Source organism: Erythrolamprus reginae, chromosome 2 (genome assembly GCF_031021105.1).
Source record: "Erythrolamprus reginae isolate rEryReg1 chromosome 2, rEryReg1.hap1, whole genome shotgun sequence".
Taxonomy (NCBI): Eukaryota; Metazoa; Chordata; class Lepidosauria; order Squamata; family Dipsadidae; genus Erythrolamprus; species Erythrolamprus reginae.
The window spans coordinates 77,266,050-77,278,345 of NC_091951.1; the positions used below are offsets into that span (position 1 = coordinate 77,266,050).

At 38.3% G+C, this 12,296-nt stretch overlaps 2 protein-coding genes across 3 annotated transcripts in view; one reads left to right on the top strand and one right to left on the bottom strand.

The window, feature by feature from the left end:
* MGLL (monoglyceride lipase) overlaps window positions 1-10,050 on the bottom strand; it is a 206,573-nt gene extending 196,523 nt beyond the window's left edge. Inside the window, exon 1 of the mRNA XM_070738385.1 lies at window positions 9,958-10,050. Coding sequence (XP_070594486.1) covers window positions 9,958-10,033 — 76 coding nt within the window. The 5' untranslated portion in view covers window positions 10,034-10,050. The remainder of the gene's footprint in view (window positions 1-9,957) is intronic.
* Window positions 1-12,296, top strand: part of KBTBD12 (kelch repeat and BTB domain containing 12) — a 58,961-nt gene that overhangs the window by 24,318 nt on the left and 22,347 nt on the right. Inside the window, exon 4 of one of the 2 annotated variants that reach the window (XM_070738379.1) lies at window positions 323-723. In XM_070738379.1, coding sequence (XP_070594480.1) covers window positions 323-330 — 8 coding nt within the window. In that variant the 3' untranslated portion in view covers window positions 331-723. Of the gene's footprint in view, window positions 1-322; window positions 724-6,668; window positions 6,867-12,296 lie in introns of those variants that run through there. The other variant, XM_070738378.1, reaches the window with a different exon arrangement.

Consider the following 12,296-nt stretch of genomic DNA (forward strand, 5'->3'; position numbering starts at 1 on the left):
GACCATAGAGCTGTCGCAGGCTTTAGGACATATTGGTAGGGAAAAAATGGTGTGTCCGCTACAAGCTGCATATCTATGTAGTTTAGACTTTGTGCTATTGCAAAGAAAAAAGATGGAAAGAAAACTGGAATTAGTTGTTTTTTCCCAATAATTGCCCCCTCTTCCCCCCCTCATGCCTTAGTTAAAAACTTCTTGAGACGTCCTTGCTTCTTAAATAATAAACAATCTTTTGAAGAACAGGAACGTTTTCTGAGGATCTAAATTCTTTATTCTACTCACAGTATTTGACTGATCTTAGCTTTTTCTCCCCATATTTTCCCAGGAACATAACTATATTTGTTCAGAAGCCCAAGAAAGAGTGGTATTGTGTTCCTAATGACAGAGCCAATTGAATTCAGCTACTTTTGGAAGAAAACCAGATGGGGAAGGCACCATTTGAGGTCATGCATTTTAATCTCTTGCATTAAAAAGAAAAGGCAAAAATCCATCACAGCTGAATCTCTGGAGATTCATTACCAACAATTGGCAAATTAGAAGAGGCTTTGCCAAGGGCACCAGCTCAAACTCTTCCAGAAGAATAGTACTCTGTGAAATATAAGACTTCAGCAAGGGAAATAGCCTGTGTAAGAAGGGTGTTCCTGCAACATTGTTTGTCTGTTATGTAATCCCTGATTTTTATAAATAACATGCAGGCAGCAATAAAGGAGAAATCCCATTATAAAAGATTTGAAATATCAAAGAATTTCTTTTATCTTCCTCAGTCTGGAATTCTATCTCATTAAAAAGTTGTTTTCTCCACAGCTCTGGCTGAGAGCTTTTTAGAAAGTTTTAAGCAGTTAAGTGAGGTTCAATTAAATTCTGAAAATTGCCTTCATAAAATACTTATTGAAAGGGCACCAAGGGAGCTCTCTGAAAAGAAACAGTAGAATAGGGAGGACACAGGAAGAGACTTTTTAAAGCCACATTACTTTAACTTGAAAAATTATTTTAAATTAATTATACAACTTCTAAAATAAACTGGTTTCTAGATTTTTAGGGTTCTTAAAAGAATGAAGAGAAAAGAGCTCAGTTCTGATAACGAATCAGGAATATTGTGAGAGTTACATTTGAAAAAAATAAAAACAGTACCACTACTTTCAAATAGAATGTACGGTATATTATATTCCCTCCGCTGTATGCTCCAGAATTCAGGGGTCCCCAAACTTGGCCACTTGAAGACTTGTGGACTTCAACTCCCAGAATTCTCCAGCCAGCTATGCTGGCTGGAGAATTCTGGGAGTTGAAGTCCACAAGTCTTCAAGTGGCCATGTTTGAGGACCTCTGCTCCAGATAGTCTGGAACTCCAATTCCTAGAATTCCCAACTACCACAACTTAGTCTACAATTATAGGAACTGATATGGGGCACATCTTAAAAAACTACTTTCTTTCACATATATATATGAAGCTATCAACTCACCAAATTGGTACCTGTGGCTTGAAGTTCTTCACAAAGTAAATAAACAAGTCTTTTCTATAACTTTTGGGGACATACTGTATATGTTCTACTCTCAATGTTAAAGAATACTATTATTAAAATAAGCACCTGTTTCCTACAAGTTCATTTCATAATTATGTATTTTTACCCATCTCTTTTAAATACTTTAGCAAACTTTTAGAATTCATTGCCTTATTAGAATTCAGAGAAAGCTATTAAAATCAGAAAACATTGCATTGAAGAAGCAGCTCCAACACAAATCAGCACAATTAAAAAGCAAAGATGCACAAGAGAATAGTTTCTATACCTATTATATAAGCTTCTCAGGAGGATGAGTAGAATATAGATATATAAATGGAAATATTTTTATGAGGGTTTTAAATTAAAACTGAAGATCACCATATGCTGTTGAACTTAATTAAATCTATTTTTTAATTGTAAATGTGCAATAGTTGTTACTGAGGGAAAATAAGTTCGTATTTTCTCAGAATCTACAGCATGCACACTATTTATTTGCTAGGCTTCTTTTAGCTTACAATATTTGCAGACAATGATGAATAACCTTCTGCTTTGTTTTCACCCAAAATGTGTGATCTACTAAATAGAAACACATTTGACGACCTGTTGATTTTCTGGCCTTGCTGAAGCCAACTGAGAATTTGTCTGTCAATTAATATTTAAAACTGACCACTGATCATTATCAGCTCTTCGTTGTCTCTTTGCCTATTTTTTCCCCTACTAATATAGATACAAGACTTCTGGGTGATGTACAGCATGATTTAAAGATAACAAATTATCTATGTAATTTATAGGGGGAAAATGTGTCACAGTTCTACAATTTGATCCCGAACATGTATCTTTCCTGTTGTGCAATGAAAATCCAGGAATATATTTTTTGGAATCTGTCATGGTTATGCAGAAAGAATGGAACTCTATAGCTTTGGAAGGGAAAACCTTTAAAGCAGATTCTGTCCTGGAGAAATTTGTAGGTACCTATGAGAATCTGGATGCCTTATGAGGCATCCTACTCCAAACAAAGCAATGTTAGTGGCACAACATGAATGAATCTACAGTTGTAAATGTAGCATCCAATTTACCCCCAGGATGCTAAACCAATCAATGTCAAGACACACAACTATGGCTTCTCAGTACATTTATAATTGGTAGAGTTTTCTTTTTTCAAGAGAATTATAATGAGGGTGCCAATTAGCATTTACTGAATTGCTGAAACAATTCAGAAATATTGTTATGTCAGATTTAGTGTGGAGTTGTCAAATGACACAACTTTCATTATCTCAAGTCATGCACAAAGAATCCGGAAACATACATTCCAAAGCACAGTTACATTAGCAGAGGAAAGACTGTAGGTCAACAATACAGTAATCCTCAACATACAACAGTTCATTTAGTGACTTTTAGAAGTTACAATGGCACTGAAAAAGTGACTTATGATCATTTTTCACACTTATGATCATTGCATCATTCCCAAAATCATGGGATCAAAATTCAGAAACTTAGCAACAGATTTATATTTATGTCCCAGGGTCATGTGGTCAACTTTTGCAACCTTCTGACAAGCAAAGTTAATGGGGAAGCCAGATTTATTTAACAACGGTGTTACTAACTTAACAACTGCAGTGATTCAGTTAACAAATGTGGCATCAAAGGTTGTCAAATGAGGCAAAATTCTGTATATGTATGAATATACAGTATGGATGGATTTATAAATGAGGGAAATATTTTTACAAAACCAGGGCAAGCCAAAAGCCTGTTGCACACAGAGAAGAATTTTTACAACACATAGATAGTCATCAGCCCAAGGTAAAATCTGATTTAAATAATTAGATGGGTAGACTTAGCTGATCTTAGCTTTATCATACTTTGGTGTTCTGAGAGCCATAAGAACCAGCCAGAGAAAATAAAATATAAAGGTCATTTAATAAAATATTTTTTAAAAAAATAATAGCACCATACTTCATTTGAGTCCTATACTATAATAGTTCTCATGAATAGTTATCTGACAAATAGGCCTTATACTATAATAGCTCTCATTTGCAAAGAATGGAAAGGACTTGGCGATATCCTTCAATCTTGGATTTTAAATTAGTTTAAACTAGTTTTAAATTAGTTTAACTTTCCAGCTAAATGGACTAGGCTTGCACATGTATTGAAAGTGTAACTTCTAAAATTCCCAGCAAGCTGAGCTACAATCTGAGCATGTCTGGAGGAGTAAAGTTAGCGAAGGCTGTGATGTACAAACCATGGCCATGAATATATCCAGTGGTGGGTTTTAAATTTTTTTACTGCTGATTCTTTGGAGGGCGTGGCTTGGGAAGGATATTATAAAATCTCCATTCCCACACCACTCCAGGGGAAGGATACCCCAAAATCTCCATTCCCTCCCTACTCCAGGGGAAGGTTGCTACAAAATCCCCATTTCAGCTGCGACTCTGGAAGCAGCGAATAGATGGGGGCGCAACCAGTCAGAGGTGGTATTTACTGGTTCTCCGAACTACTCAAAATTTCCACCACCGGTTCTCCAAACTACTCAACATTTCTGCTGGTGGTTCTCCAGAACCGGTCAGAACCTACTGAAACTGACCTCTGAACATATCTATTCCTCTTTCAAATTGCATGACTTAAACGAGGAATCTCTAGAATGGCATTTTAAATATCAAAGTGCCTGGGGAATTTCTAGAATCTGCCTGATTTCCTATTTTACCTGCTATACTACAACTTGCCTTTTAAAGGAAACGATCACATATTTTTAATTAATAAACATTTAGCATATTTTAACACAAAACCCCCACACCTTTTAGAAAATAGCTGCGGGATCCAAAATTGGTGAAGGACTATCCTTCAAAGTTTTCTTTAGATGTCTGTCCAACTGCTCCCAAAAACCAAAATAAAAATAATTGGGATGGTAGGGTGATATGGAGGGTAGGAGGCTTAAAATGGACGATAAGACTGTGTCTTATTTTTCTTTTTGAACCCTGAAATAAGTGCTTGGCCTTATTGCCATGCACTCAAAAGCCTGATTGGGCTTATTATCAGGGAATGTCTTATTCTGAAGGAAACAGGGTATTTTACCAATTATTTTTCCATAACACTCCATACCTAACACAGCTGCCATTTTATAACAATAGCTATGATTCTAACCACAGGAATTAAGACATCATCCAACTGCACAATATTTATAATGTTTAGATTCCTGTATTGTACATAGTTAACCAAAATTGAACACCATTATAATCTGTGAGCATCAGTTCTGGTGAATTATTTGAAAAATCAAATAATTCTGGTGAATTATTTGAAAGAGCCCAAAGTAACAGAATTAGTTAAAAGTTTTCCTGCTGGTTACAGTTCATAAAAAAATATCCTTATTTCATTGAATAAACATTTGCAAAGGATTTATCAGAAATTTAATTTCTTGCGCCTTTCTGGGTAGCAAATTTCACACATGGCTTCCATCAAAATGAGAATTTTATAGATGGAGAGGTATTATATTCCAAATCCAAATAATGTTTTGTCAAGCATTTTGTTAGCAGACAAGATCCTCCCACTGATAATTCCCATTTCACATAAACACATCTTTGTGCAAATATTCCACTGAAGATACGTTATTATTTCCTTCCATCCTAACTCAAAACTGTGTGTCTTTTGATATGGGAGGTGAATTATGTACCCCAGCAGCAAATATGAAAAAAGGTGTTTCATAAACTAGTTTAAACTATTGCTGCTGAGAATGCATGCATTTGTTTCTCAATAATATTATTTTAATCTCAAGATTCTTTCCAAGTTCTGCTCTTTCCGATAGAAGCCATTAGTTAGTTCATTCGTTACAATGAATGTGAGCACCTGTTCTTCCTTCTAGGCCAGGGGTTCCCAACCTGAACCCTCAGGGGCTACAAGATGGAATTTAAAGGTGTGACAAAGAGTGGTTTGTTTTCTTTAGTCGCAAGTTACAAATACCGCATTTGTAGATGGTGCAAACATTAATTACATTTCCTAGTGATTGAAATGCTGGCCCTGTAAAAAAAACAAATAGGGTATATGCTCATTTCCCCCCACAAATTAACTCTCTCTGTCTAAAACTAGGATATTCTGAGAAGGGGTATGAGCAACTTTTCCTGAGAAAATTACAAAAATGTTTGTATTCGTCCTTGGATGTGATTTCAAAGTATACAATCCTATGAAATTCTTCCATAGCATTGTGGAAAATCATGTATGACCCAAGTACATAGCATAACCTATGTACTCTAGGTACTATGGATGTTAGGGGGGTTCATTAATGTTTATTTGAGAGTTTGGATGAATGTTTTAAGTGCACCCTAAAAAGTATTTATTTCTGTTGTTTTCTAAAGATACTTATTGTTTTTGCTGCAGTTTTTGCTGCAGTTGAAATAGGATTGTAAGAAGTTTCTGACAGGGAAGCAGTGAGTTATTTTGTTCTTATGTTTAATTAACAATTTTGAAAAACAAATTCTCTCTGTGTGGGGAGGGCAAATGTGCTTCCCCCCCCCCCATGGCATGAGAGTCACATCCTCCAATTCACTTCTGTTCTGCAGATATCATATTTTACAAGATAAAACCACATTATTCTGTATCTGGGAAAATGAAAGAGATAACACGTTCATTGCTTTAATATGACAATGAGGAGGAATATGGTGCTGATAAATGGATTCCTCAGAGTCTGCATTTCCCAGAAATTAAATATTCAAAGAGGTTTCTCAATTTTTTTCATTTTATTTTCCACCATTTTGTGATTCTAATTTACTTATTTATTCATCTTGAATACTTTAGAGCAGTGTTTCTCAACCTTGATAACTTGAAGATATTTGGACTTCAACTCCCAGAATTCCCCAGCCAGCGAATGCTGGCTAGGGAATTCTGGGAGTTGAAGTCCAAATATCTTCAAGTTGCCAAGGTTGGGAAACACTGCTTTAGAGAGTCTTCTGCTTTGGAGTAAAAAATTAGCACGTTTTTCTAAAGGGAAGGGGATCCCCCCCCCCAATATGCACAATTATGCCTTCCTCATAGAATGTTGGATTATTTCTTTTTGCAAGAGCGAAAAACATTGAAGAAGTAGCATTGGAGACAAAAGGATAGCTTAGCTCCCAGAAATTGAGAAGACTCATTCTGATGAGCCATTTTTATTCTCTTTGGAATCTCTCTTTCTCTCTCCCTCTGCAGGTGGAATTGGCTGCCTTGATCGGGACAGAGGGCAAGCACGGCAATGCCTTGATGTCGTGGAGATCTATAACCCTGATAGGAATTTCTGGCGAGAAGGACCACCCTTGCCTTACCCTCTTCTTTCCCTAAGAACCAACTCTACCTGCGCTGGTGCTGTGGAAAGAAAACTCTATGTCTGTGGAGGATTTCGTGGAACAGGTCTGGAGATATCTAAAGACAATGTTGCTATGTTTGCAATGTGCTTCAAAAATCACTGTAAATATCACTATCCTAACTTACATTGCATCCCATCCCTATTTCTTTCTTTCTTTCTTTCTTTCTTTCTTTCTTTCTTTCTTTCTTTCTTTCTTTCGATCTATCCAGCCAGCCAGCCCTCTATCTTGTTATAGCCAGATCAAAGTTGTGTTGGTTAGTCACAGCCCCAGGCCTGCCAGCGAAGCCAGGTCTTTGAAACTTTCTGGAAAGCCAGTAGGGTGGGGGCAGTATGGATCACAGGCAGTAGTTGGTTCCAGAGAGTTGGTGCTACCACAGAGAAGGCCCTCCCCCACAGCCCGCCAGTCAGCATTGCTTAGCCAATGGGACCCGGAGAAGGGCAACCCTGTGGGCTCTTATCGGTTTCTGAGAGCTATGTGGCAAGAAATGGTCTCGAAAATAGTCTGTCCCTAAGCCATGTAGGGCTTTAAAGGTCATAGCCAACACCTTGAATTGCATCCACAGACTAATTGGAAGCCAGCGCAGCTCATGGAGCATTGGTGTGATGTGGGTGTGAGCTGTTATAGGTGGGCGTGAGCTGTTGTAGGTACACCCCCAACAGCTCACGCGGCTGCATTCTGGACTAATTGAAGTCTCTGAATGCTTTTCTGCATAGCAGCTATGATTAAACAACTTTGATACACTGTAAATTCTTCCATAGGCTTATTGTCTGCAGCCCAATTTATTTATTATCTACATTTACAATTCCAGAGGGGGGGTTTTTTGCATTGTATATGGTTTTCTCTCCCCCACCCCTTAATTGTATCATTAGAACAATACAGTGGTGGGTTATTAAATATTTTGCCATTGGTTCACATGCCCGGTCCTGTGCATGCTTAGAAGTTTTGCAGGTGGATGGGCAGAGCCTTCCACCACCAGTGCTACCAGTTTTAGGAACCGATCCAAACAGGGAGCAACCCACCACTGGAACAATGTCATAGGATAGACTAAAATTATAGGAAAAGTTACCTAAAAAGCTTTATGTAGGGGTTGGGGATAATGCCAATATCAGCTCCACCTTATAAACCATATACCAATTGCCAGCCACAAGACCCACATGTGTTGAGTTGAAGCTAACTACTTTATTATATATAGTCTTCCTATAATAAATAGTACAGGAATCTTCCCAGACTGCTTGCTTTTTCCTGGAAATAGATAAATAATACTCCACGAAGCTTGAGGGGTGGGTAGATTCACTTCTGAATCTCTTTCAGCTGCACAATTCAAGGCTAGTTCCTTGCTTGAGACCTCCTCCCTTCCTAGCTGGGTATTTCCCAACATAAATTTTCTTCATCACTATACTACAAATAACATTTTTCTTTGCATATATGCATAGTTCCCTCTAAGCTGAGCAGTGAGCAATCGCTCACTTAAAAATCATCATCAACTCAGAGTTTTCCAAACCTGCCCAGAAGCCGAGAGGGAAAGAGTGAGAGGGAAGGAGAGAGAGAGGAAGAGAGGAAGAGAGAGAAACAGATAGAAAAAAGAGAGGAAGGAAAAGAGAAAGAAAAAGAATGGGAGTAAGGAAGAGAGAAAGAAAATCAAAATCTAGTTTGAAACTAGCTCAACTATTTAAGTGGCATTTTGATATTGATAGAGTTGCCCTATTATGAGCTCACTGTTATAGACACACAGTACAGTATTTTATTTTGAAATTCTCTGAGGCAAAACAGGGTGGGTTTTTTGTTTGTTTGTTTGTTTGTTTGTTTGTTTGTTTGTTTATTCATTTATTCATTCATTCATTCATTCATTCATTCATTTATTATTTCTGTGCCGCCCAGTCCCGAAGGGACTGCCACTTAGACACTATACTTTGCTGCCCACCCCCCCAAAAAATTAGAGGGAACACTGCATATATGTACAAACAACTGTAGAATTGGATGTAAATTTGCTCATGAAATAACACAGCATTCATATTTTCTGAAATAGCACAACATTATGTCAGGGGATTGCACAGCCAGTGTAAATGGAGTCAGAGACATTGACTCAAACTTGTAGTTTTATATGAAGAAATATATTTTACATTTATATTTACAGCAAACAAGATAGCCAGGCACATCACTATATCATGAGGTAAATTGTCAGGTAAATCACAGAACACCGTACAGGGCACACAGAAGAAAAATGTGGGCGAAAGGGAAACTATTCCTTCAATCTGTAAATCACATGTTGTTTTTGAAAAATGTGTAAAGTATAAACACATATCTCTCACAAATATCCATAGGATTTCAGTAAATCTAAAATTAGTGGTTTGCAGGGAAAAATTCAGAGGTATTGCGGTTTTCCATTCCTTTTTTTTTTTGGCATGTTCACCTATGTTCTAAATCAGTGATTTTCAACCTTTTTTGAGCCGCGGCACATTTTTTACATTTACAAAACCATGGGGCACATTGAGTGGGGGGAAGGGGGGCGCTAAAAAAAGTTTGGACAAAAAAATTATCTCTCTCTCTCTTCCTCCCTTTTGCTCTATTTCTCTCTCCCTCCCTCTTTCTCTCCCTTCCTCTTTTCTCTCTCTCTCTCCATCCCTCTTTCTTTCTCTCGTCCTTCTTTCCTCTTTTTTGCTCTCTTTCTCTCTCCCTCTCTACCTCCCTCTATGTCTTTCTCTTTCCCACCTTCCCTCCCTCCCTCTCTTTCTCTCTCTCTCTTTCTTTCTCTCTCTCTCTTGCTTTCTTTCTTGTTCTCTCTCTCTCTTGCTTTCTTTCTTTCCCTCTCGTTCTCTTTCTTTTTCTCTCTCTTGCTTTCTTTCTCTCTCTTTCTTTCTCTCTTTCTCTCTCTCTCTCTCTTGCTTGCTTGCTCTCTCTCTCTTTCTTTCTTTCTTTCTTTCTCTCTCTCTTGTTTTCTTTCTCTCTCTGAGCCTCGCGGCACACCTGACCATGTCTAACGGCACACTGGTTGAAAAACACTGTTCTAAATGACCACTAGTAGTTTTATTAGTAAACAATATTGCACTATTGCATATTACAATAGATAGTCTTCAACCCTTTTCCAACCCTGGGAAGAGAGTGAAGGTGATTCCAAAGTAGAAAAAATTACTTACTTTGTTTATATGCTGCACATTCCCAAAGGTTATTCAGCCGAAACATATTGACTCTTTTCTTTCTTGTTTTCTCCATCAGTGTTTGATTTTATTTAAAACTATGAGACCAGCGTAAAGTATTGCAAGCTGTTGCTGCTTAATGTCCACAGTGCAGTAATAAATTGACTACTATCTGAATTAGTGCTGGATGCATCTGAGGACCACAACATTAGCATGAACATACAAGATTCATTAGGTGTTTGCACTGCAGAGTCACCAAAACAGGACCAAAGTCCTTGGCTGTTGCTTCCCAGTTTATTTAGTTAGAGTTTAAAAAAACAACCTACAATTCAAAGTAACTTACAACTGATGAGATTAAAATCAAATTTTAAAAAAGGGCTTAATACACATCATAAGATATATTAATAGAGCAGTCTTGACTCAACGGCCAACTATTGCAGGGCAGACTAAATAAAAACATTTTGCCTGCCAGGAATGATATCAGAGAGGGAAATAGTTTGAGTCCCGTTGGCTGTGAGTTCCAAACTGCGAAAGGATGTTTCAAAAAGTCACTGGATCTTTTTTTCTCACGTTTCCTGAAATATTCCTTCAGTGCTGATAAGATCAAGAGGGGGACCTCTCCACACAATTATACAGCCTGGATATGTTGGCTTCTCAAGTAAGAATCCCAAATAGCATGAGGATATATATATATATATATATATATATATATATAGAACCAGCATTCTGAATCATGTATTTTAACAGACCGGTAGCCACTGGAATGATTTAGGCAGAGACCATGTGATTTCTATAATTACTCTCGATTGCTAGACTGACTTGGCCACCAGTATTCTGGGGCAGCTGAAGTGTCTAAATCCAAAATCAGATTAGTGAGAACATGTTAAAGCATTCCAAGCATGTGTCAGTCAGTACGATCAAAACGGCTATTTCAAAGCAAAAACATTCCTGCTCCCTGCTGAGATATGCTCACGGATGAATTCAAAAGAGCCCTAACCAGCAAGTGGAGAGATGGTGTAGCCCATTCAGCACAGACTGAATTCATTTCCTGTTCTGCCTTTGGGCTGTTGAGAAATACATTCATTCATGTCTGCTTTAGAGGAGGGTTGTCCTGGGCTGCACCCATGAAAATATAATCCATTATTTGAGATAGAATCTTAGAGTTGGGAGATATCTTTAACAGATTAAACAGATTAATAGAGTTGGAAGGAACCTTATAGGGTGAAAACAGCTTCCCCTGCCCCCTGGAGGCCCTCTGGAGGCTGGAACTTCTGGTGGGCCCAGTAGGCTCATGTTTAGCCATCCCCAGCCTCCAAAGGCTTCCCTGGAGCCAGGGAAGCACTCCCAGAGCCTCTGTGCCAGCCAAAAATCAGCTGGCTGGTACACACATGCACATTTGAACTGAGCTAGGGCAACGGCTCCTGTGCCAGCAGATATGGCTCCACGTGCCACTTGTGGCACCCGTGCCATAGGTTTCCATCACTGTTATAGGTCACCTAAACCAACCCCCTGCTCAAGCAGGAGACCCTATACAATCTCCAACAGTCCAAATTCTTCTTGAAAGTCTCAAGTGATGTAGTTCCCAAAATTTCCAAAGGCAAGCTCTTCCATTGGTTGACTTTTCTCATTGTCAGAAAGTGGCTCCTGATTCACAGGTTGAAACTCTCTTTGATCAGTCTCCATCCATTATTCCTTGTCTGGCCTTCAGGTGCTTTCGAAAATAGCTTGACCCCCTCCTCTCTGTGTCAGTCCCTCAAATATTGGAATACTGCTATCATGTCTCCCCTGGTCCTTTTCTTTGCTAGATGAGCCATGTCCAGTTTTTTGGAATCATTCTTCATATGTTTTAGTCTCCAGTCCCCTGATCATCCTGGTTGTTCTCCTCTGTACTTTTTCGAGAATCTCAAGATCATTTTTTGTCTTGAATAACATCTGGCCCAATCTTCCTGAACAGAACAGGATCTGGTAAACAACTCTGCCAGCTGCCAATCTAGCCTATGATTAAAGACCTCTAGAAAAGAGAATTCACTATTTTATGTGCTAGTCCTTTTTTCCATGGCTTGCACAATCAGGAAGGTCCTCCAGATTTCTAATATGAAATTGCTTCCTCGTAATTTTAACAACTGGTTCTGGTCCAATTGGCAATGTAGAATGAGTCAGTTTCTTCCCCTGGGACAACCCTTGAGATTTTTGTTGACTGCTATTATAGGATTCCCCCCACCCCTTGTAGGCTAAACATACACAATCCTTTAACTGTCCTTCACAGATTTCTTACAATCTTGGTAGCACTCCTCTGAACTTGTTCCAATTTGCTCTGTTGTGCTAGAATTCTGGACGCA